The sequence below is a fragment of the Nomia melanderi genome, chromosome 12 (assembly GCF_051020985.1).
Source record: "Nomia melanderi isolate GNS246 chromosome 12, iyNomMela1, whole genome shotgun sequence".
Taxonomy (NCBI): Eukaryota; Metazoa; Arthropoda; class Insecta; order Hymenoptera; family Halictidae; genus Nomia; species Nomia melanderi.
Window position 1 is genome coordinate 7,718,306 of NC_135010.1, and position 25,354 is coordinate 7,743,659.

General features: G+C 37.7%; 4 protein-coding genes across 9 annotated transcripts in view; 2 read left to right on the forward strand and 2 right to left on the reverse strand.

Moving 5' to 3' along the window:
- Positions 1-70: 70 nt before the first annotated feature.
- Positions 71-6,092, reverse strand: tral (LSM14 family protein trailer hitch). 2 transcript variants are annotated; one of them, XM_031974863.2, is made up of 7 exons: positions 5,865-6,092; positions 4,720-4,874; positions 4,441-4,636; positions 3,240-3,441; positions 2,716-2,997; positions 2,291-2,470; positions 71-2,120 (listed from the first exon to the last, which is right to left on the reverse strand). In XM_031974863.2, exons 1-7 carry the CDS (start codon positions 5,983-5,985, stop codon positions 1,814-1,816), a joined length of 1,443 nt encoding a protein of 480 aa, XP_031830723.1. In that variant the 5' UTR covers positions 5,986-6,092; the 3' UTR covers positions 71-1,813. The 2 variants fall into 2 exon arrangements, with proteins under 2 accessions (XP_031830723.1, XP_031830722.1); XM_031974862.2 differs by having other exon boundaries at positions 4,336-4,636.
- Positions 6,093-6,389: 297 nt separating this feature from the next.
- Cyt-c1 (Cytochrome c1) lies at positions 6,390-9,042 on the forward strand. Of its 2 annotated transcripts, none has more exons than XM_031974865.2 (9): positions 6,390-6,517; positions 6,621-6,738; positions 7,362-7,412; positions 7,587-7,732; positions 7,810-7,942; positions 8,021-8,185; positions 8,268-8,381; positions 8,467-8,601; positions 8,680-9,042. In XM_031974865.2, the coding sequence occupies exons 2-9, from the start codon at positions 6,667-6,669 to the stop codon at positions 8,788-8,790; spliced, it is 927 nt and encodes a 308-aa protein (XP_031830725.1). In that variant the 5' UTR covers positions 6,390-6,517; positions 6,621-6,666; the 3' UTR covers positions 8,791-9,042. The 2 variants fall into 2 exon arrangements, with proteins under 2 accessions (XP_031830725.1, XP_031830724.1); XM_031974864.2 differs by having other exon boundaries at positions 6,390-6,482.
- Positions 9,043-9,115: 73 nt separating this feature from the next.
- Positions 9,116-12,101, reverse strand: Uev1A (Ubiquitin-conjugating enzyme variant 1A). Of its 2 annotated transcripts, none has more exons than XM_031974921.2 (4): positions 11,830-12,101; positions 11,234-11,376; positions 10,941-11,066; positions 9,116-10,872 (listed from the first exon to the last, which is right to left on the reverse strand). In XM_031974921.2, exons 1-4 carry the CDS (start codon positions 11,852-11,854, stop codon positions 10,732-10,734), a joined length of 435 nt encoding a protein of 144 aa, XP_031830781.1. In that variant the 5' UTR covers positions 11,855-12,101; the 3' UTR covers positions 9,116-10,731. The 2 variants fall into 2 exon arrangements, with proteins under 2 accessions (XP_031830781.1, XP_031830782.1); XM_031974922.2 differs by lacking the exon at positions 11,830-12,101 and adding an exon at positions 11,511-11,670.
- A 369-nt stretch (positions 12,102-12,470) lies between these two features.
- The window catches only part of Src64B (Tyrosine-protein kinase Src64B), an 80,836-nt gene continuing 67,952 nt past the window's right edge, over positions 12,471-25,354 (forward strand). For 2 of the 3 annotated variants that reach the window (XM_076372888.1, XM_031974920.2), the window contains exon 1: positions 12,471-12,803. The gene's annotated coding sequence lies outside the window, so the exon portion shown is untranslated. The remainder of the gene's footprint in view (positions 12,804-25,354) is intronic. The other variant, XM_031974919.2, reaches the window with a different exon arrangement.

Sequence of the window (25,354 nt, forward strand, 5' to 3'; positions counted from 1 at the left end):
TTCCCCCAATCCCTTCTGTTTTATGTCTTTTCTCCCACGAAGTGAACCGGTGAGCTTAAAGAGTACAATAAACGTTCCTTTCCATTTTATTATCTCAGTATTATTTCAGCATTGGGAATCACAATATCTGCTGTACAAAACAAAAATTCATTATCGGAAAACCGCATACACCGTGCATCCTTTTGCACACGCAATGCATAAAACTTAAAAGTTATTTTTTCTTCTTTCTTTTCTTTCATTATCCCCCATATTCCTCGTGCCTATTTTTACTTATGATTTACTCATATACGCAATTTATTCGTTTACTTCTTTTCTCCTTTTCGTAAGTTTACCTTGCAACTTTACTGATAGCTTATGGAGGTTTCTCTTCGACTTACATGTAACTAAATCTCATTGTTATGTATGTATATATCTGTATACGCTTGGGACTCCGTATGAGCCATAAGAAAATAATAGTCGCAAATAATATACCTATTATGCCTTTCTTTTTTTCTCTTTCTCGCGTCTTACATTTTTAAGGACATTATCATGCTTTTTTTTTTATTTTCATCTTAGAGTCTTGCTCTCGCAAACGCTGTCTGCGAACCACACGCAGCGTCCTCGTACATCAAAACGATTTCCTCGAGGTACTCGAAGCTACGAACGCATTCGCGCGCGCGCGCGTTCTCTCTTTCACACAGTCTCTCTCTTTCTCTTCCTTTCTCACATTTTCACTTACCACTAGCATACCACGTTCAGTGTTTCAAAAAAAAGCCTAATAAGTCAATAAATCGATGTACGAGTCGGCCTCGCGCGCGCGCCTATGTCTACCGACCATACAAAATCAATTTTATCTTTCCTTTTCATTTTACACGCGGTTTCTTCATGTAGAACAACTTAAACGTTTCCATTCGAAAATCAAAACCCCCTGTGTTAAATGTATGAGTAAGATAATGATCTCACGTTGATTCGCGTACATCGGTCATCATCTTAAATAAATAAAGTTCTGACAGTTCGAAATAATCATAATATATTGTCCTACTTTCTAGTTCGCGATTAAACGCATTGTGTTCCACTTGTTCCTTCCCGTACTCCCCGCTAATTTATATTTCTGTTTATCCGCGAAAAATTAATATTTCACGGCGCTGGTACTTTTCTTATCCCGTTAATCTTCAGTGCTTCGTATCAACTGAATCACAACGTGTATACAACACAGAGAATTAGTCAGTTTAGCCACCCTCCCTTGAAACCGTTTCGAACACTGTTCACAGTTACCGTGTCCGTGCGTTGTCGCATTAGAAAAAATTTCCCTTGAGATTCTTATTGTTCTTCTCTTCTTGTGATCGTAGTTTGCATGCTTCTCGTATTTCAAACAGCTTAGCTCAAAAACTGAGCGTAACTGAAGAGCCGTAAAAACCGTTGCCTCATGTTCATTGTTTAACAAACAATCTACCGTCCAGCGTATGTTATTGTACTTGTTACATTTATCAAGCATTCGACGATTTCTTAATTCGTAGGACATAAATGGCTCTGAATATCGAGTTTTTGAAATTAACTACTTATAACAATAAGATTCATATTTATTTGTCGAGAAATTTCAAACGCAGGACTCCGCCCCGAGCATTCGTTAATTCCCTACAGTGTTTCCTGCGCGGCGATACAAAATGATCCTCGATAAAGTTCTCTCAAAGAACTTTGTTTTTTTTTTTCATTGTTACTCCCGTTCATTTTCTTTTAAACTCGAATTCATATCAGTCCGTAAGGGCAGAGCACGTATTGTAAAAATCTTAATCTAGAGTGAATACTTATACATATATAGTGGCGCGTTGCTCGTTCAAAATGATACAACGCGACTGTTCTGCTGCGATTGAGGAGCGGATTGTTCGTTGGTCGTGCGCTGGTTTTGACTACCAGGGTTGTTCGGCTGTTGGTTCGCTGGCTTACGGTTGCCACCGCCTCTAGAACCTCTGTAACCACCACGGAAACCGGCAGTACCAGTACCAGCAGCACCTCGATACATGCCTCCCATTCCACGATTATAAAAACCGCGTCCACGGAAACTACCGCGCCTCATCGACGCCACACCGAACGTTTCGGAATTCAATTTACGCTCTGTCCTCCAATCTGTACGTTGAAACCCACTGTAACATTTTAACAGTATAATAAACAAGGTGATACGCACCACTTGAACGCAATCAGATTATATTTAAACTCTGAATTTATCTTTCACGTAAAACACACACTTTGCACGATAAATTATTATATATTCGAAATAATAGAAATATGTCAAACAACAGAATTGAAAACTTACCCTTTACTCCTCTCAACTGCTTCGCAGCTAATGTTATCGAAGAAAGATTTCGATTTATCGTAATGAACAATCTCTGGTTCTTCTTCAGGTTCTCCTTCGCCTGCTCCGGTTTCATTGCCGCTATCGTCCTTCTTTTCATTGTCAGTACCAGAATCGATTTTTGTTTTCGCTAACTGAGATCTGCAACGAAACACAGGAAACGCTGAATATTTTCTTCAAACATATAAATATTTGTTATATGAAAAGATAATTTGTCGCTGCGTTGCGTAAGCAACACACAAATCATATTCATGTGTCACTTTAAAAACGCATGAAACTTTATTCTTGCATTGGTTTCCACTTTGCACATTTCAAATTGTACTTGAAATGAATCCGGCACTAACCATGCTACGTAAATGCGCGTTGTGCGTGGAAGAATTATTTACCTCAATTCCTCAAACTCTGTGTTAGCTTGCTCGAAATCATAATCGTTATCGAATTTCAGTCTATTCTTCGGTTTGGCACCAACATTACCAGGTTGAGTTCTAAAACCTCCGCGACCTCTTCCTCTGCCCCGTATGTTGCCACGATTCATCCATCCACCACGATTCCCTCGACCGCCTTGCACGTGGGTACCTTGCCCTTGCATTTGACCATCTTGCTTCATAGGATCACATTTTCCATCGTTATACTGAGACACAGTGCCTCCCGTCTTACCACCGGTATGACTGTAAATAAGAGTGCGATACCACACATTAGATACCATAAAATATTATTATGTATTAAATTTATAATATAAATTATAGTAAATATTTATTTAACATTCTTTTTGATTTAATATTTTCACTGAATTGACACTTAAATATATTAGGTTGTATAATATGAAATGTCGGATACCTAATAATTCACGACTTAAGGTCTTATTACTTCGACCTATCTTTAAGCAAAATAAATATAACGATTTCATTACCTATCATGGTCACGTCGAGCGGGTTGAATGGTTCTTATATTCGTCTTATCGCCAAGCTTGCCAATAGGACCACTTTGTTGTTGTTGCTGCTGCTGCTGATGACTTACCTGAACACCCTGATCGATGGTAGGACTTTTTCTTGTTAATGAAGATGAAGTTGGAGTAGTTGATCTTGAACCACCACTGATAAGATCTAATACGCCTATGATAAGAACGCAAATAATTATATATTTCATTTCCATGCGTTAAATAGAAATTATGATTAGTAAGATACTTAGTAAAAGATGTAAACTAAGTATGAGATGTTTGAAAAATTGTTCAAAAATTTCACTTGCATTTGTAACCTCATATGAATTACGTTCAAAACTACATTCACTATATCTATAAAGAAAGATTTTAGAACGGAGCATGAAAGGTTTCTACCAGAAATTTTAACTGTTCTTGCTATTGTGTTACTTACTGGTGCATAATACTTCTAATATTATACAAATGTAAAAAGAAGCTATGAATCGTTAAAAAAAATAATAAAAATGTTCATGCACAAACTTTTGATCAACCAAAAATTATTGAAAACAATTGGCATAATTGTATATGGAAAGAATAAATCATTTAATAGGTTAAATTGTAAATTCAAATATTTTACTTACTAATATTGAGTTATATAATATAATGATACTGTATTTATTAATGATTTGGTCTTTCAAGCAAGTAAACACTCAGTTTCATAATTTTAGAATTAAAATTATTACATAACTAATTATAAAAATTATATTAGAAGAAAGTGTTCGTCAAATAATATTTAATATATAATATTAATAAAATAATAATACCATACGTGCCAAATATATTTCTAAATACGTATATATGTACATTAGAAAGTACAAATTCAAGGTCAGATCAAGCACAAGCAAAGTTCTAATAAGGATTAAATAAAAAACCTGCAATCAGCAACATAAGCGAGAGCGCATACATGTTCAAAAAGAAAAGAGCATTAGCAAACTTCTGATCAGAAAAAAATGAAATCAGCAAGCATTACCAAAGTAGAAGCAGCAAGCATGCCATTGGCAAAGGATAGTTCATAGCAAAAACAGTTTACCATCTTCCAGAGATTGGTCTTTTGGTAATGGGTCGACATTGGCCGTTGGTAGTGAGTTTGGGATAGAGATGGCATTGGGTTCACTAGAGCCCAAGCTCAACTCACTTGGCTGTTTATTCATTGGTCCACGTGGATCTCTAGCAGCAGTGGGCATTCCCATTACCGGTCCCATGGTACCCATTGTCATGCCATAAGGTGTTCCATATTGTCCACCCATTGGGCCCATCTGACCCATCATGGGGTGTGCATAACTGGGCTGTGGTTGATATGACTGCTGGTTCATAGACGGTTGCACCGTCATCTATTAATAAACACAATTATTTAGCAATCATTGTTATGTTGGCACCTAACTATGTTTTAGAGTTCAATAATACTTATAATTACCTGCACAATGGCTGGATCGTTTGGAATAGAACTAACATTATTCACCACCCGAATATCTTTAATATCTGAACCACGGAACAAGATGTACTCGTAGACTTGATTTTGTGGTGCCACAGGAAGTTGCGTTTCTCTATCCTCAGTTCCAAAAGAACGCACTATGTTATTAAAAAGAAAAAGATTGAAAATATATGGTAATAGATGTTTTCTATATTATTTAATTTCATTATCTATATATTTGAAACAAATTATATATGAATGTCAATAACATATGAATTTATAGCAACCAACAATATAAAATAAACTTTAATCAAAAGAAATCTAATTTGCGATGATATTAAATTCAAATTTAACGATTCATTATAACAGTTTTGTAATATGGTTGAAAAAAGAAAGGACAGAGAACATAAACAGGACAAGCATGAAACACAAACATTCCACACAATGGTAGATGTAAGGAATGGCTTTCAGACAACCCAACTTTATACAAACATAATTATCCCATATTATCATTGGAAATAATTACATATTAATTAAATATATTTCTTTATCCATTACGTTTGATTTTATTTATACTTTGATAAACGAAAAAGAAACTTAGATTTGAGATATTATAAAGCTATTCAAAAAATATATATTAATTATCCCAGATACTAGTAAGATTTACTATTTATAATTTTTTAATTAAAAAATGTGCAATTAGGTAAATTATGTATATGTAACACATATTAGAGTATTCTACTCAGTGTACATCTCAGTATAAATTCTTGCAATTTTAGGATTGTTAAATAAAAGTTTACTATATTTATGGAAATGTAAAATATATTAATCATAGATAGAGGTTTAAAAAACATATATTTAAATCAGAGATATTCGGCAAAATACCCGTTATAAATGACGGGTGACCCCGGTTGTTTTGTATCGAAGCTATACCGGACTAATCAAATACCGACTGTTTCGTAAGTATTTTCAAGTATAATATATACGAAAAAACTGTTAAATTCTCAATAATGATATGCGAACGAAGCATTCAAAACAAAAGGACAAGGGTAGTCGACGTTTAATAGTGGCGGTTACTATAATGAAATAACCGGGAAAAGGAACAGCGGCAAAACCGATTTCGGTATCCATCTTGATTTCAGACTCACCATTAGCTAAAGCAATCGTGCATTCTTGAGGATCCACAGTAAAAAGTCGGCCTTCGTAACGAATATCTGCCTTCGATATTAAACTGATTTTCGAGCCCAATTCTGGCATTCCTCCGCTCATCTTGAATCGTTTTCTTCGGAACAATGATCGATGTGATATTATAGGATTCACGATACCATCTGACGAAACCACCAGCTGACACCAATGGTCGACAGTGACTGCCAAGTCTGCCAACAAAAATTGCGCATGCGCCACGCCCCCAGAAATCGAGAAATGATTTGTAAGTATGAAATGTAACAAAATTGAAAATAAAATAAATTTTAAGTATTGACATAGTTAAATTTTATAAGATAAAGAACTTTCTCAAATAAGATATTATGCACCGACTCTTGTGTATAGTTACATGTATTTCAAGTATCATGTACATATAGAAATTAAATAAATATATAACGCTAAAATATAAAAAATGCATTACAGTAAATAAAAAGTATGTAAATGAGAAAATATTTCTAATATTTATGCAGCGTGGACACATGTGGATGCATTCAAACGTTGAAGAGTTGGTCTCTCCATATTGGCATCCTTGATTAAAATCATCTTAAAGACTTGAAAGTTGTGTAAGTACATTTCTTTCGGCCCTATCTTGCAAGAGGTTTGTGTATTCTCTTAATAAATCTATAAATATTACAACCAGAAGATTTAAATAATATCAAATGGAAATCTCTTTTATTGAGTCATGAAAATTCTGTCTACAGATGTTACATTGATTAGCTGTCTCCGTACATTGTACCTTTGGCCAACATGGCGGCATCGTTGGGTCGAGTTTGTAAATCTGGTCTTTTACGAACAAATTATGGCACATTATTCAGTCAGGTATGTCATTTAAAAACTTTTAATTAATTTCTAATACACTTGCTCATTTATTCTAAAAATATTATGTCTTGTCGAAGGGTTGATGTTATAATATTGACATTCTAAATGTAACTGTACGATTCTCATGGAACTACACGACTCGTCGGCTGCTATGACATTTTTTCTGAAGACACTTGAATTTATTACTGTTTATCATTATTTTACTTCTAAGTACTTCGATTTTAGAACAAGATAATAGTTTGCTAAAGATTTCGAAGACATTTTATGTGATGTTATGTAATAGTGATCAGTGCTGAAAATTATGATGCTGCCATGATCAAACGTGTGTAAATACTGTGTAGGTTGTATAAAAAAAACCAATTTATAAATAAGAATATACGTGATTTTTTTCTCATTAATATAAACGTATATCATATGTATGATGAACTAAAGGCACTATTAAGGAAATTAATGTAACAACCATTAATGTCCATAATCATTGAATGATTATTGTTTTAACAGTGTAGTAACTTTATCAGTTTTATATACCAATTTAAAAGAAAAATATTCTCTTAAAGTTTCATTATGCATTAAGACAAATATTCTCTTAAAGTTCCCAATTAATATATAAACTTTTATTTTAGCAAACACATAATTTTTCAACAGCAAACCAATGGTCTAAGGGTACGAAAGCGGTATGTGTATTTTTAGTCATTTGAAGATGTCTTAGCCATTCCTAATCCTAATACACATCCAATACTTAAATCCCTACTCAATACAGAATAGTAATAGTAAGTTTTAATATTCTTTAACACATATTAAAAATAAATAAAATACAAAAAATACTAATATTACTATAAACATTGCAGTTACTAACATGTTTAGGAGTAACAACAGGGGGAATTACTGCATTAATTTATGCATTGGAGAAATCTGTGCAAGCCTCCTCGGGTGCTCATGTCCCAACTTATAAATGGGACTTTTATGGGATTTTCAATTCATTGGATCACGCAAGGTAATTAAATTATTAATATTATGAAGCATTACAAATACAATTATATTACTTACATAAATATAAATTTCATAATTTAGTATGCGACGAGGATGGGAGGTGTACAAAAATGTCTGTTCAGCATGTCACAGTTTACAGTATGTAACTTATCGTGAACTTGTTGGTGTTACACACACAGAAGCAGAAGCCAAAGCTCTTGCAGAAGAAATTGAGGTAATGAATTTTAATATTCATAAAAATAATTTTATGATATTGAAATAAATTTAGTAAGAAAGATACTGCTTTATGTAGGTAGAAGATGGTCCTGATAGTACAGGAGCTATGTTCAAGCGCCCTGGTAAATTATCTGATCATGTACCATCACCATATCCAAATGAAGAAGCTGCTAGAGCAGCAAATAATGGTGCCTATCCACCAGATTTAAGTTACATTATCAATGCAAGGCCTAATGGAGAGGTAAACATGTCACTCAAGCTTTTCATTGTACATGTAACTTTTAATATTATTTATATTATTTGAAACATACTTTAAATTTCAGAATTATGTATTCTCTTTGTTAACTGGCTATTGTGATCCACCAGCTGGTATATCTTTAAGAGATGGTCAGTATTTTAACCCATATTTCCCAGGAGGAGCTCTTGGTATGGCACAGGTATATACATGAGATCCTTATGTGAGAAGCTGTAAGCATGTACTTTAGGACTGTTCTCTGGAATTATTTGTATTACAAATTTTAGGTTGTCTTCGATGAAGTCTTGGAGTTTGGTGATGGTACACCACCAACGGCTTCTCAAGTAGCAAAAGATATTACCACATTCCTTATGTGGACATCAAACCCAGAGTATGACGATAGAATGTTAATGTTCATGAGGGTAAATCAACATACATATTAACTTAAAATATATTTCACTCATTTGAAAATTATATAATTGTTATTTATGACTTTGCAGGGGTTAATTATACTTACAGCATTGTCAGCCATAACATTCTACATGAAGAGACACAAGTGGACAACAGTAAAATCTACTAAAATACTTTTCACTCCTACAACAAAAAAATAAAAGAACCTCTGAGTATAAATTACTTCAGAGGCTAGCTCAAAGAAATTGATTTGACGATGTTAGAATTCTATATTGGAAGGTAGTTTTATAATTTATTTGAAACATAACAACGTCTAATTGAAAAGGTAATATAAGCACGCAAACTGACGTACACTCATATTGTCAGTTAACAGTCAATCTGTTTACGCCTTGTACATATGACTACACAGTCAATCATGCCATCGTCTGGTTTAAATAAATTGTTAAACATAATTATGCTGTTTTTATTTTTAAAAATTCCTAAAGAACCTATATTACAAGGAATTGAAAAGTAATATGAAAATCGTTTCTAAAGAAATCCTTTTATTCTTTTTTTTTTTTAAGCTTGACTTCATCGACATAGAGTAATAATTATTTAATATTTTTAGTAGTATGAATTAGATTACACTATTACATTATTTATAGTGTAACATTGAAATGCGAAGCTGATGAAGAGGTATGTATAATGTTTCAGGTAGTTGAGAATTTCATGATATTACACGATAAATGTGGAATTCTGTAAAAATCTCGTACTTTGGTTTGGATTTACTTTAAAAATGAAGGACATTGCTACAGCTTGGATAACAAAACTCCAAAAAAATTATATTACGTTTGAAATAATTTATAATTATATTTTTGTTTCTAAAATGTAACATAATTATGGAAAACCTATTTCCGTTCTGCATATACCTGTATGGAACGGTATAATTTGCAGCAATTCATAACAGAATTGCACTAGCATTACATACCTGATTCTCTAATGATTGGAAAGCTATTTATGATACTTTGGATGTTTATTAAGAATTAAATATGGTTTTTCTAATACATCAATTATGAAGCTTGGATCAAAAAATAAGCAGTACATTTATTAGATCTATGGCGTAAAGACCAAATGAACTTAAAATATATTTCTAACATATAAATAGTGGAATGGAAAACAGAAGATTTTTAATATAACGCTTCATATATTGATGTACTCACTGATGCAACACTATACCATTTACCACATATACTACTGTAAACCAAATTACTGCTCGGTATGTTTCAATTGTAACATAATGTTTCATTGATTAAGAAAACATGTTATATATATATACATATATATATATGTGTGTGTATATATATATATATGTATATAGAATAAGAGGCCGTTCTTGGATGATGTCTCAACCAAACACGCTCAATACATGCTCATTTTTATGCTATTTGCAAAAAAGGCACATCATTACATCAAATATTGATCTCAACAACCTGTTGTTTGCTAAAATCTTGATAACAATTAACAGAGAAGGAAGTAAAGTAAGACTTGGTAAAAATGAGCTCACAAAGGTATAAATTATTAAAATTTAGGATTATCTATAATAGTAATTACTGAGACACCTCCACAGATTATGAAATGGCACTTATGCACAAACTGAAACGTTTTCTAGTTCATATTCAGGCAATTTTTTTCTTCATTTTAAAAAACTTTGAAGGCATAAGTTGTTCTTACTGATTATTACTTTTATTACACAGTCTGTGTTTCCAGTTTTTAAGATTCAAAATATGACTCTTGTTTTAGATTGTAATAACTTAAAAAGTTGAAACAGTGTTTTCTTAAATTAAATATGAGTGCATATTTTTACAATAGAATATAAAAATCAAAATAATAATTCTACGTATACATGAAACATGCTTTAGAATTAGAAAATTATAAGTAAAAATTAATTTTTTTGTAAATTTTGTAAGTAAATATTTCTATATATCGAAAACACTGCTTCAACTTTTATAAGTTGTCATCACCTTCTTTTTTTTTTTATACAGATGGTACTTCTTAGCATACGTCTTTATTAGGTACCCATTTAATATTATTTGGTACCTTGATCAAATTTCGCCTCATGCTACCACAGAAAGGAAGAGGTGTTGAGTTTACATGTGGTTAGGCTAAAAGGTGCTACCCTCTGGAGGCTGAGACAGTTTCATATTTTCTTTCAGTGTCATCAAACGACGAAGTTCTTGCAGAACTGTCTTAATTGTGTATTCCCGTTGCCACTTTGCAAGTACTGGTACACTGCGATTATCAACCTATAAAATTTAATGTTTATGAAATTTCTTTCTATCACTAATGAACCAAAGAAATATAAAATACTTACAGCGCCAGTAGTACTGTTGATACAATTCATGTTAATCCTGCTTAAAAATCTTACATTAGGGGCATCATCTGGATATCTTTGACCACAATCAATTTTCAAACTATACATCCTATTCTCATATGGCGTCTAAAATAATGATATGAAATAATTAAGTAAGTTTAATATTATAAAAATTCAATACTAGTCAAACTATACGTTTTAAAAATTCATTTCATTTTTACAATAATAATTTATGTAAAAGATAATAATTGTATATAAATTTAATTAAAATTAAAAGTTCGAGAGCAAATTACTCTAGGTGGTCCAATTATCATTCCAGTCCAATGTGTAAGAGTCATGTCATCATCATTTTCCAAGCCCCAACTGATTGTACCATCACCTACACCCTTTTGACCTTGTTCTAATTCCTCTAATAAACGAAAGTTTCGAGGCACAACTAGAAATGAGAAATTATGATTATCGCGTGACAGCCTGTAAGCAAGTCTACTGTCTACAGGCTATTGTTAATAAAAAAAAAGTTGGTACAAGTAGAGGTTATGAATCTGTGACTTTAAGCATGGTGTAACCTACTGTATATCAGAATTCTTATGCTCCTCTCTTAATTTTGCGTAAATTTTATAACGAGCAACTTTAAAACAATAAAATAATTTTTTTTTTAAATTGATGAACTTCTGATAGCATTTAGACACGTTTACTATGCGTGATAACTTATGAAAGAAATATAACATATCTTATAATTCGTAAAAATTGCACAAATGTAGTTTTCGCCTTAAAATTTGGTGTGTGATTTATTTCATGTATCACATGAAAAAATCAACAGCCTTTAAGCAATAACATATCTGTTTGTCGATCGCATCTTTAGCTCGTAAAACAGTCATAAAATACTTACCTACACCGGTAGTGGGTACCGCCATGATATCTTATTTTTGTGAAGCGCTGTATATTTTTCTAAAGAATAGCGAGTAACACCAAATAATGTACTGTAAACCGTTTCACTGTAGGATGCGCGACTTAACAATAACGCGAATCTCTCATCACCCAAGGGTAAGGCAAGGAAAATAATATCTAATGTTCAAGTGAAATTCACTTTGCGAAAATTCAGCCAACCTCCGTGAGGTTGTCTGTTTCCACAGACTACTCACTTTCTAGACGGGTTTACTGCATCACAAGTTTCATATCTCGATAGTTACCAGCGTTGTTTTTACAAAGTTCTAGATAAGTTTTGCAATCTCTATACAGTGAAGGATATTTACACCTTTATTAGGTTTATGAAACAAACACACAGTTGCAGATATTGATATATCACTTTTTATCAAAGTGTTGTTTGCACCCAATAACAATGACCTATCCTTCAATAATACAAAAATTATACATAGGTCTCGACGACAAGTATCACAAATGAGTTTTTGTGTAACAATTCTACATACAAAATTCATGATATAACATTTATTATTAAATATCAAAAATTCATGTTTTCTAATGTTGTTCTAATACACATTTTATTTTGTATTTACCATCGTTATAAGTATTGAACTGTTTATGCAGGGACGGGGCCCTACATTTTTTCGATACGGATATGAACAACATGAAAGCTAGAGGGAAGGATTGTTGGTACAAATGGCGTCGGCTGATAGAGGGGAGGAAGTCGGTAGTATCGCGCCGGCTGCGCAAGAGCAGCCTCTGAGGCAGATTTTCCAATAATGAACAACCCGTGGTAACTGTCAGTCTGCTCGTGGTGCATTTCGTTGACTCTTGCTGCGCACAGTGTGTCCCGGCGTGTGTTAAAATGTGCTGTACGATTTATTAAATATCCTACCGAACGCGGATTACTCGAAGAACAATTGGGATCCTGCTCTGAAATAGGTAAGTGAATTAAAAAAAAAATATATTCCCCCAATATTTCTCGTAAAAGAGAACAGCCTTAGGGGTCCTGTATGCTGTTTGACATTCGAGCAGATACACCTACTGGAGTGTCCACCATAATAAACAAACGAACGCCATTGACCTTTAGCTACTCATTGTCGTCAATTTCCAAACAATTTAATAAAGATTATTCTTATCGAATGTGATAATTCGTTTTCTTGTGTTAATTCGCATTATAGTTTACAGAACTTTTTAGATTAAATAGTGTTTGTGTCATGGTTAGAGATGTTCTCGCAACAGGGACTGTAAACAGAAAGTATCAATAAGCTTAACTTTCGCGTGAAAAGCGCTTGCACTTAACCAACGTTTCCATAGTAATTTCTTATGTTTTACCGAGATAAATAAATTAATATTCATATTATTATCTATCGTGTTTCATTTATTACTGGCAATATATTATTACAATACACTTTCGTTCCAAAGTATTGTTTTCGTCATATAAACACGCAAATGCTCCGGAAATGTAGATTTGAAAATTTCCATTTTTCTTGTCAACCCAATAATATGTATCTGCCCCTTTTCCAACCTCCATTCACGCTTAACAAAGTAATCACCACCAAGAGCCAATAAAACATTTTCAACTTTGTACACCGAGTATCTAAACTCGTCGAATTACCAGCATCATAACATCTGGTGAACGCATATCGTTCCGTCAAAACACGTATTCGCTTGTTATCCGTGAATATTTCCAGAGAAAGTAAGCGAAACGTTACTCGTTGTAGATGCAGCGACGATCAAAATTTCGATAATTCGAGGTACGCTATCTCTCGTCGACAAATTGATTCTCGTTTCCATTTGTTAATATCTTCGACCAACAATCGCGTTTCGATTCTTCTGCATTCGCGGTCGATTCCGTCACGATCGTTGAGCCTGCGGTTAGGACGCGCATCGAGAGAGATATTCGTATCGAATCTGCGATTTAACCTCGGCAATAATTCTCAATCGTCGAGCGGTTCGAGAGACGTTGCCTGATGTTCACGTCGGCTTGCCGAACTGTTGTCAATGAACAGTCCGACAGCGAACCGTGAAAATGAGAGCAACCAACGACAAGGAAAGTAAAAGAGCAATAAACCGCTCTCCGAGCGTTCGCAGAGGCTAAGACGATTGACCGTTGCCTTCGGGTTCAGGTGTATACCGTTATGAGCGCGATTAACTTCGGATATATTCAATTCTGCGCGGAATCGTCGACCATTGACCGCGCTCCCTGGGCGTGGGGCGAAGCGGCGGGGAAAGGGGGATCCCGTCGAGCCGAAACTCGCACCGTCGCCGTGAACTTTTCTTTAATTGCGTGTCTGTCGTCGTTCGTCGTCGCGCGACATTGTCGGCACGCGTTCGCGAGCTTTCACCGTGAGCCGCACGCGCCCACTTTGCGATGACCGTTATCATTCGCGTTCGATAACATTGCGCCGCTGCTTTTGGCTCCCGGTTATACCGGGTGTTTTTAGAATTACGGATGTAACTTAATTCAATGGGTATCGGATTCTCTTTGTAGACAAAAATGAACGACGACCGCCGAACGAACATTTTTCGACGGAGTCGAATTTAAAAAGTGCGTCAGCGGCGCGCGCATCTGGGAAGGTTAGGGTTGCGGTTACGAGCCGGGGGTGTCTATCATGTTTACGAATGACTATTGTCTGATTAAATGTTGAAGAGATTCTTGTGTAGACTGTATTATTAATTTGGAGAACATTTTATATTTGAACCGTTTATTTTGAAAGTGACTTAAGTCCACTTAAGAAAAATTAAAGAATTATTAAAGAATATAAAGATTATGTAGAATTGTAAGTATTCTAACGAGTAACTTGATTTTTTTTAAATAGACTTAAGCCACTTTCAAAATAGGGGGTTTATTTATTATTATAAAGTTTAATATTTTCGTTGTGTGTATACTTATGTCCGTTAATTTAGGCGGTTTAGTTTGAATTGGAAATGTTAGTGCGCGCGTAGGACGATTTGAAAATTGGAGAGATCTGAAATATTTCCTTGTTTTTAAATGACTAACGATAAAAATCGAACGGTGGGCGGAATGATGTAATTACTGTTCCTGAATGTACGATTTCACTGAATGAGAATACTATAGGAAATCAAGCTTTCTTAGTTAATTGTTTTTTCTTTGCGATCAATCATCTTTTGCTTGCGTTATTTTCTAATTGTATTTGAACGAAAACTGATTCACGACTCGAATCGAATCGCTCTGTATGTTTATTATTCATTTATCATGCGGAGTCGAGAGAAAGTTTTTATTTTCAATTTATTCACCCGGAAATACTCGTATGCGCCTGGTTTAGATCACATGGTTCAGAACGGTTCCGTGTATTCACGCTTAATGGGCTTTAAACTTCTGCTATTGACTCGTTAAATCGTTCAGCCCTGCCCCAAATAGATAAGTGTGTTGAATGTTGAATGCAGATCCGTTCTTATGCCAGAAAGGTGACCCAATTTTTCCTCGCCGTGATTCCTTTAAATAATAGGCTTTCGTTGTATCGGATCCTACAATTGATTACATGAATAGTTTCTACAAAGGAAGTGGTGCTACTTATCGTCGAACGAGGAAAACGGCCCCATTTTTCCTTGTACAGTTACTGTACTTTCGAAGCTAAGCATATAACCATACAGAAACACTGGGAAAGGATAACATCATTGAAAAGCTGCTCAGAGATCACGTCTCTACAAAAATCTACAGCACTTTCCTGTGCAAACATCGAGGACTGAATCATACAAAATATATTTTCATAAATCAACAATGTACATAAAATTCTTTACATCAGTTATATTTTTGATTGCAACTACAAGCTACAAGCCGACCAACGTATTTCTTACTGTTCAATATTTTATTCCTGACGGTACGCTGATGAATATTTCCTTCACGCGCGTCCCACTATCACCAGTCACAATTGCTGATTAGCCTACTTCCAGACAGTTGTAATTCGGCACCGAAATTAAGCAAAAAAGAAAATCCAACGTTTCGACAGCGAAAAGTATTTTCCTGAAAGTTGATCCAGGGCGTCGCTGTGAGCAGTAAAAAACAGGATGAAGAGTAGTAGGAGTAGGAGGAGGACGCGAGGGTCTCTCATCTCAGCATAATCGCTGTTCTCCCATTGTTTGCGATTAAGGTTGTTGAATCCTCGGCGTATCTCCGACTACGGGGGATTTCACGGTGGCTCTGTGATTGTCAGAAATTTACGAGTGCCTTCGCTCGTCCCCCGTTTTCTTCTTTATCGAACAAAGAAGGAGACGAGCGCCGGAATATAGCAGACTCTGTGCCAGCCACGCGTGTACGCGCGGATGATTCCTGCCGTAGGTCTCGTAAGTGGCCACGGTACGAGCGGCACGTATCATCCGCGTGGCGCGATAAGGGTTGCTCACGAGGCTGTTTTATCTTTCCGTGGTTCCGAGGAACAGACCGCGTATTGTACGGCAAAATTCATGCGTAGAGAAGGAGAAAAAAAAGCCCGTTAACGCAGCCGCCTGAAATCATCTCCGTTCGACGAACACTTAGCGTACTCCGCCCACTGGCGACATTTAAAAGATACAGAACCATGTGCGTCAAAGTGTCTTTAAATACGCACGAGGCGTTTTGGGGGGCTTTAGACGGGCTTACGTCAAAACGGCTATTAAGAGAAATCCGAAACTCGGAAACGATGGTGTAACACGAGCGGGGTTTCACGCGTTGCCTACAATTTTCGAGTAATATCTCTGAGAGATGTTGAATCACGGCCCGGTAGATACGGATGAAAGTAGTTTGTTGCGCCCGTTCGTGTTTCTAAACGGAACGTGTTTTCGGAAATAGACTTCAGGGAGCCGCTTCGTCGAGTATGTTCGCTCAAATTGTACGCGGTGTTTCGTATAATGCGGGCTTAATTATACAAAACAGCCGGGAAAGTTTCGCGAGCTGTTCTCGTCAAGTTACGTAGACTGCCCACGCTTCCCGGAAAGCTTAGTTACGCTGATTTATTGTTTAGGATACGGATTCTTTAGGGGTATATTTATTTTCACGAACACGTTGCACAATGTGTATTGTATTACTGTCTTACGAGAATCTTTTCTGCAACATTTTCTGGATGATTTTTGTAGAATTCCTTTGATCTGCCGTTTAGGTTTTGAGACATTTTATTTTAGAAAAGAAAAATCAAATTTTCAACTTTATGAAAGTCACGTAGAAACTATACAGCTCAAAATCTTAAAGAACTTTGATTCAGTTTTATTCTTCACTTTACGTGGTTCTCATTTCAAGTATAATGAACATCAGCATAAATTATTTCCCGGTTAACTCGTCGTTGGTCCCAAAGTGGTCACAATAATCCGAGGCCCTTAATGGAGTACTTCGAGTAATCTTCCTCCAAGAAGCGAGCAACGAAGGTCAAGGTTCGTAACCTGTTACCCCGAGGGAGAATTGAATTTTTAATCGTACCCTGGCAACAAGTAAATAGCTCGGAACGTCCGGGGTGTGCTTCGACGATTACATTAATTAGACTCGATGATGCATTTTGGCGGATTCGAAGGCGGTTCTTTGAGATTGTCTCGTGGCACTTAAGATTTTCCGCCCACTTCTGACCATCCCTGTTCCCTTGTAATGCACCGGCTCGGAAACTTCTCGGATCAAAAAGAAACACGAACAACCGCGAGGAGAATCCCTTATTACAATTTCTCGAAACGCCCTGCTTCTCCAGCCGCGTGTTTCTTTAAATGCAAACCGTCGCATTTCTCGGGCAACGCCATTTAGCGCTGGAAGGCGACCATTAAGGGACCTTCTGGCGTCTCCTATTGTTCCACGGGAATTATGTTAATCTCCGGAATGTGGAAAAAGTCTTGCTCCATTGGGTTCCTCGTGGTTTCTGTAAACATTTGCATTTCTGAACACGTCGTTTTCAATATAATGTAAGACAATACAGTGACCCTTAATGGAAATTTTCCCGCTGTTCCATTAACGCTAAACGAACCAACACTTCGAACATAGATACTTATTCCTATCGTAACCAGTCGAATAATTGGTTATAAAACAAAGGTAACCAAGTCAGACGATCAATTTTTGTTATCGCAAACAGGAGTAGAATAGAAGAGAAAAATTGAAAAATCGATTAATCAGACGATACAGGAATCGATGTAAAGTTAAACGAATGAAAGAGAACGTTCAATTTTAAATCAAATTTTAAAACCGGTACGTTTAGTGTTAAGCTTTTGTCTTTCCATAATTCTGTAGCTGTCTTCCATCTTATTCTACAAAATACGTTAACACGTTGTCTGTCACAAAACACTGCGGCGTTTTATGTATCACTTATTCTTTTCTATGCAACATAAAAAGGAAGATTATTAATTACCTGTTATAACAATTTTCACGTTACACCATGATCTAGTTATTTAAGCTACTGAATGTTTTTATTCAACACCAGTTATCTTACCAATTATAATTATTTTACAGTAATTATGAAGCACCGGTCATCGATGACACGACGGTAAACGTGTTAAAAAGACTCTTAGAAACTTTCATAAGCTTCGTAATTATACCATTTTACGTACACACGTTCGAATTAAGCCTCAATTCTATTTCCGCCCGAATCTTGTTGCCCTTAACGTTAAACCAGATATACACCGCCGTAAAGCAAAGTCGCATGATTTAACAAGCACGATGAAATAAAGCGTAGAAAGGGGACAATAAGAGTAACGTAAGAATTTTATGCTGCCTGGCACTTTCGTGCCGCCGTATATTAACAGTCGCCGCCGTAAGCAGCCAGGATTTTTGTTTCTATGTTATTTACGGTGGTCGCGACCGTCGCGTCGGATGGAACTCAGTGTAAATCCTAAGGCAGGACCTCCGACTCGTCCGCGCGAACACTTCCGCTGGATCCATGCCAGTCGTCCGTCGAAAGTCGCGATTTAGAGGTCGGAGACACGGGGCCCCGGGTTTTCCTTTCCCATCGTGGAAGGAGAGCATCCTTTATGCGTCCTCGACGACTCCATCAACTCGGCGCGCGTCCCCTGCGCACCGGAAGCGGGCAATTCGGCGTGTTTGCGCCGGCGGTCGCGTTCCGGATAAGAACCATGGGCCTTTTGATTCGGATCTATCCGGTACCAGCCACGGCGACTCGCGGATTCTTGTTGATTCTCTTTTATACGACCCGGCTCCTCATGGTGTCACGTAGGATACTATACCAGACCAGGGATTGAAGGAGTTCCGAAAATAACTGAAGGATCTGACTGAAACAGTGATGAAGAACCGAAGTAAGTCATAACTGTCATTCGGTAATTATTTTATTATGTAATAAATATATGTAATTTGATGTATTACATCGGTTCTGAGACGGTTCTATAACTGTCTCGAGAACCGTAACGGAAACCGATATACCGAATAACAGTTATGACTTATTTCGGACTTTCATAACTGTTTCAAGAACCGAAACCAATGCTATTCAAACTGTTTTCAATTTCTGACCTGAGAAAAAAACAGTTGGCAGAAAGTTTTAGAGATACATATTCACTTCACGTAGCCAAACAAAAGAAACAATAACAATGATATTTCAGAAGGTAAAAGTACAATCTATTCGTTGTTACTAAATTCAGATCGCGTAAATCGAGGCTCACGTGTATAATTCACGAGTGAGGCGTTTAAATATTAAACCTCCAGCGAACACGCTTGCAGCTGGACTAAGCTGGTTGGATCGTCTTGACGAGTCCGTCTTGTGTTTATTTTCCCGGGATATTAATAAATAATGCGACTGCCTCGGACGCTGAAACATTTAAAACATAGCGGGGTATTTCCCTCGTCGCGGATGCAACGCGAGCGTACTCGTGAAACTTTACCTCGCCCTTTAATTTTAGAAGGAAATCTTGAAACGTCAAGCGTCCCCTGTAACTTATAACTAGACCAGCCTTGTCCAACAGGCCTTTTCGCGGGCAAGGGCAGCCTCGGTTGCTTACGGGTATAGCTTTGGGCAAAACCACAGGAATACGTTCTCTGGGTAGCGGAAACACACCCGTGTTAGTGTCTGCGCGTTGGGGCCTTAACCCTTCTGTCTCGAATGGTACACATAGGTACCACGAACACTTTAAATTACCGGAAACATAGAAAACGCCTTAAAAATAAAAGAAAATTGTACTACACGAGGATCTTTGCTTATGGATGACATTTTCAGTGTTAATTATTATTATTATTACTACCTATCTTATTTCTTTCATTGGAAAGCTTCAATTTCGCTTGAAAGCAGCTGTTCTTGGCCCCGTCTTTAATTTAGGGGATAAAATATTCAGATCACTACTAAATATTTATAAAGATTGTACACGAAATAGTCACCTTCGCCGATGGTGGCGTTACAAACTGTCCATATGGGCAAATGGCTGGACAGGCCTGAAGTACACTCGGATTGGATACATTTACAACGTTCGCGGTCTGCCCAGGCGAAACCGATACGAATTATCCCCTAAAAGTCGACGATATGGCGCGATATCGACGCGGCTTTTTAATTATTCGCGCCGCGTCGATGCCGGGATCGATTTACCGGCCGTCCGACGGCGACGTTAAAAGTGAAATAATATCCACCCACGCGGCGGGACAACCGGTTTCAATGAATTCTCCATTATTAATACGGCGAGGCGTAAATTCGAGGCGCGCCGCGACAGATGTGTGTATGTAGGTTGCTCCAAGATTAAACCGTTTCGCCGACGCGACCCGGGGGAGGGTTAGTTTCGCGAACAAAGCGGCTGCGGCGATTGCCGATGAAAAATCTCCGGGAAAAATCGATCGCTCGCTCGCCTCCCTAACCCCCAGTCTCCAGGGGCGGCAGGAAACCCCCTCGGAGCGTCCTGCGGGACCTTCGAGTCCCTTCCTTCACCCTCGAAATAGTTAACGAGATTCATCGGCGCTCGCCGAAGAAAACTCTCCTTTTTCACAATACGAAGCTACCTCGAAGCTAGGCTCGCGTGTTGCGTTCACTCTCCCTTTCGTAAATCGATACGCAGTTCCACGCAATTACTTGTTTCCACCCCTTCCACGAACCCCTCTATGGCGTCAGTCTGTCTTGGAGCGTTTCGTCGTGGGGTCTTTATTATTATCGCTGGCAAACCTTTTTGTCGCCTGATGTGTCGGTGTTCTTTTGATTGCGTGTAAAAATTTGATAAATATTCAGCGGGTGGAAGGGGTTGGAGACAGTCTTGTAGTGGTTTTAGAGTGAAACCAATTAGAAGTTAAAATTTTGAAGTTGCTAGATAGTTAATCTTTTCGGAGTAAACTTTCTCTAGAAACTTCTCTAAATGATACGGTCATTTGAAACCAGGTCTTTATTATTATCTCTGTAAACCGTTTTGTCGCCTGCTGTGTGTACGTTCTCCTGAATGCATGTAAACATTTCATAAATATTCAACGAGTGATAGGGATTGGACATACTTTTATAGTGGTCTTAAGGTAAAACCAATTAAAGTTACAATTTTAAAGCTGCCAGATAGTCAACCTCTCGCAAACTTTCTCTAGAAGCACCTACAAAAAATACAGTCATTTGAAACCAGTTCTCGAATCGTTCGTTAGCCGTCGAACAGTTTTTCAAGATCATTCGTCGTGAAAATAGCCTTTTACAGATCTTCGACAAACATCCTCAAACGAAAAGTAGACTTTCGAGCGATCAAATCTGAATCTTGCGCTCTCAGGAGGATTTAAGAAAAACTTTGTTGGAGGGAAGTGTTTGTAATCCTTTGTGCCGGACAACACGATACATATTGCGGTGCTCCGAGGCGGATCACGGATCACGAAGTTCGTCGGAAAAAAGGCGACCATCTCGTATCCCGTCGCGGTGTGACCAGGAAACAATGTCTTCCGACGCGACACCGCACTGGTTCTCTCGCGGGGAACAAGTCCCGCGAGAGAATCCCTTTGAGTATCCCGCCAAAGGCGACGAAACCGAGTTTTCGTTTCCTCGCGCGGGCTCCTCTGTCAACCTCGATCCCGTCGCTCGATATTCAGCCTCCGTGTTCTTTCGAGTATGTTTACCTCGAAGACTCGCTCCGAAACTCGTTGACATCCAAGCTCTGCGGGTCGACAATCTTTCTGTTTCGAAAAGCTTTCGGATATGGCTCTTCGGCGAAGGCAAACGCGAAACTCTTCTTTGAGAGGTGAAGTCTCCGCGAAGCAGGAAAACGCTTTTCAACGGTTCGCCGAGGGTGTGAACAAATTTGCGACGTCGAGCTTTTCAGCTGAATTAGCGATAGAGTTCTTCGCAAGAAAACACGCCGGATTTAATTACGCGAATTGTTTAAGAGTTCCGGAGAGTGCTGGTACGAGCGCATCCTCCGGATCCGAGTAAACAGGGATTCCGCTCAATAATACGTTAACATTTAATTCCTTCCATCCCTGGCTTAGAACTGGTTTGAGCGCATAAGACTGGTTCGATGCCATAAATCCTGGCGCACTCATTTAACACACGCGCAAACATTTTTATTTCCTTTGCCGAGACTCGTAATTAAAAAAAAAGCGATGTCGGGCCGACTACTTCGAAACGCGCGCAGTTTAAGGACATGTTTTATAAAAATGAGCGTGCGCTGTTGTACCGGGATTTGTTTATATGTATCGTTCCTCGACCCTTTTTCTGTACCTATAGGGTGCTCCGTGAGTTTACTTACGAACCTTTTTGTTTTAGGACAAAAGCAAGGTTAATGTATCATATTAAAGTTGATATTAACCCCTTGCCCCATGATATCGTGTCAGACTCGTGAGGAAAATTTCAAACTGAACTCGATAGATCTAAATGTTACTAGTTTTTCTTGAATACAAATTCAATATTTTTCTTTTACCAACCGTTCATCTTCAGAGTAAACGTAGACATAGAATAAGTATCAAATTTTCTCTTTTACCTAATCACTTATTAACGATATTTGCTTTTATGAAGCAAAATCGCGGAAGGAATCATAGAGCAAGGGGTGAACAGTCCCAAGCAATACACATTAGACTCGTTTCTAGGTACTCGATACAATTACAAAGCATTAAACCCTGTGGCACTTTCTATACTTAAAAAATTCAAACTAGTAACAATGTTTAATCGTAATACCATCTACATCTCAAAGGATCGCTTATTATTCATGACGCGTATAGCTTATTCCAAGAAACACGACTTCTTATTAAAATTCAAATAATCGAGCCGCTTGAGAAACCATTGCCAACTTTTCTCCATGATCTCACGGTTTGCGTATTGTCCTCCACCGTCTACCAGTGGTAGCGCAAAAAACACCGGTCGATTAGCGATTTCCGTTCGCGAGAAGCTTCTTTTCCAGCGGTGTCCGAGAAATCGAGATGACGAAACGAAAATAAGACTCGACCAAGCGAAAAAAGAAGCGGCTTGACCACCGGTTTCACATGGCCGGCCGGCCGGCTGTCCAAGTGTACGTAAGTATCCTACATACGTGCGTGGCGCGCGAATAGGTCCGCGCCGCGCCGCGCCGCGCGCCGTGCTCATTAAGTATACGAGGTAGAAAGCGTCCGTGGACTCCGGTCGTCCGTGTGTGCACGCAGGTATAGAGGAGTTAGGGGACCCCCCATCGGGGTGGTTGTACTATTGATTTTTTTCGCCCTGTCCCGTTGAATTATCGAGAGGCCTCTCTCTCGCATGTGGGCGATCCTGCTGGTACATTGTGCTGTCCCCGATGACGGGGTCCGCCGGTTGAGCCACTAGGTAAGGCGGAGTGATAAAGGACCAGGCGATAACATCTGCGAACGATAAAACGTCGCCGGAGCTGCGCGTCGGTGTCCGGTTAAACGGGGACAAAACCGGGAAGATCGAGCGGGAAATAATCGGGAGGAGAGCTTTCATTCGCACACGGCTCGTTTTCACGGAGAAAAGGGTGGGTTGGGACGGCGAGGAAGGGGTGGAACGGGGCTGAACAGTTCGCGAACGCGATACTTCCAATTAGGCACTCGAGCCCGATCGAGTGCCAACTGCACGCGGAAAATTATCGAATATTCGCCGCTATTTTCCGCGCCGTCGGTACCAATTACGATTATTGATTGAGAGCTGTCGGTGACCGTAAAATCATCCGACGAAACGACGTCTATCGATAGAATAATCATTTCCCGTGGAATATTCGCAGCACGCTGTTGCGTGGTATACCGTGTCGCGGCGTTGTGCACGGAGATCAGGTGGAAGAAGGAATCTTTTGTGAGATAACGAATCGATGTACAAAGAACTTCGGATGAAAAGATGTATTGAGGGTGTAGTTCGTCGAGGTTTTTACGTCGAGGCGAATATTTTGTGAAGAGAGTATTCGAAGATGTGTTGGGGTCGAAGGATATTGGAAAGGAGGAATTGAAGTTTGAAGAAGCTTGGATGTATTGATTTATTAATAATAAGTTATGAAGATTGTTGAAGTACGATAACTTCCGTGTTAATTTTCATTGCTTGAATGGTAAACTGGTAACTGTTACTAATAAATCTATAGAGGAATTTTTTAAATGTTACATTAAATTCTATATCAAATTAAATATACAATAGCGCTTCATTATATGGCATCTGCCTCGGTACAAGTTTACCTTCATCCCTTCTATCTCCTAGGAACCTGTCGACGATTAGCATTAAACATTGATTAAAGTAACAGAAACGCGGTTCGCTCTCGTTAATGCTTTATTCAACGGACTCGCGGGAGGGAAGGTACAAAGAGGGAATACCGTAGTTTCGGCTGCGCAAGCGATTCCAAGTGAAATGAATTTTCCCCTTGGTCGCGTCTGTATAGAAAGATTTTACCGATCCCACTCGAGAATCGGAAACATGGCTAGGCCTCGTTGCTCGTTACTCAATAAATAACTAGAGAATCCTGCATTTAGCAGAGACGCGAAAGAAATAGGTTATTTTTATAATGAAGAATCAGTGTTAATAAATTGGAGCTTTTTGATTCTTCAAAAGAATTACAATACGACGAAGAATAAGTCTATTATGAAGATCAGATATTTCAATTTAATTGATTAATTCTTCATTTTCGCAACTATTTGTTTATTTTCCTTCAGCAACTCCACAATCAACTCTCCCTTAGAACTATTACAGTTGGAAAAATGACGTTAAATAAAAATATTTGGTAACATAAGTAGCTGAATAGTAGTTGAATATAAGTATTGTGATAGCAAATCATTAACACGAATGAATTACAAATCAATTAAAACTTCAATAGATGCACTCTTACAGTTTCTATAAAGGAATTTCAAAAAGTCAATTTAACCTGGTAGTTTTAGTGTTAATAATCGTTTCTAACACTATTTGCCTTCATTACGAAAGAATATGATTATTCTACAAAATTGTTCGAAACTCTCGCGACGGTCAACGTGTTAATCGCATAAACTTATGACTATATTATCGTATATCATCAGCAATACACACACTATCATCTCACAAAAAGAAACGATCAAAATCAAAGTGGAGCGGTTGAACTCCTTCCCTTGTAAGCGAAAATCAGAGACGCGGATCATCACGTTGTCCAGCAGCGTAACGAGAAAATTCGGTAATTGTCGGGTGGTCAGTCGTTGGACG

Coding starts and splice junctions, on each gene's coding strand:
- tral (XM_031974862.2), bottom strand. CDS start 5,985: ATGAGCGGAGGAATGCCAGAATTGGGCTCGAAAATCAGTTTAATATCG. Junction 4,637..4,719: donor ACGATCCAGCCATTGTGCAG/GTAATTATAAGT, acceptor GTTTATTAATAG/ATGACGGTGCAACCGTCTAT. Junction 2,471..2,715: donor ACAGAGTTTGAGGAATTGAG/GTAAATAATTCT, acceptor GTTTCGTTGCAG/ATCTCAGTTAGCGAAAACAA.
- Cyt-c1 (XM_031974865.2), top strand. CDS start 6,667: ATGGCGGCATCGTTGGGTCGAGTTTGTAAATCTGGTCTTTTACGAACA. Junction 6,739..7,361: donor ATGGCACATTATTCAGTCAG/GTATGTCATTTA, acceptor CTTTTATTTTAG/CAAACACATAATTTTTCAAC. Junction 7,733..7,809: donor AATTCATTGGATCACGCAAG/GTAATTAAATTA, acceptor TTCATAATTTAG/TATGCGACGAGGATGGGAGG.
- Uev1A (XM_031974921.2), bottom strand. CDS start 11,854: ATGGCGGTACCCACTACCGGTGTAG. Junction 11,067..11,233: donor TGATAATTGGACCACCTAGA/GTAATTTGCTCT, acceptor TCATTATTTTAG/ACGCCATATGAGAATAGGAT. Junction 10,873..10,940: donor TCAACAGTACTACTGGCGCT/GTAAGTATTTTA, acceptor TAAATTTTATAG/GTTGATAATCGCAGTGTACC.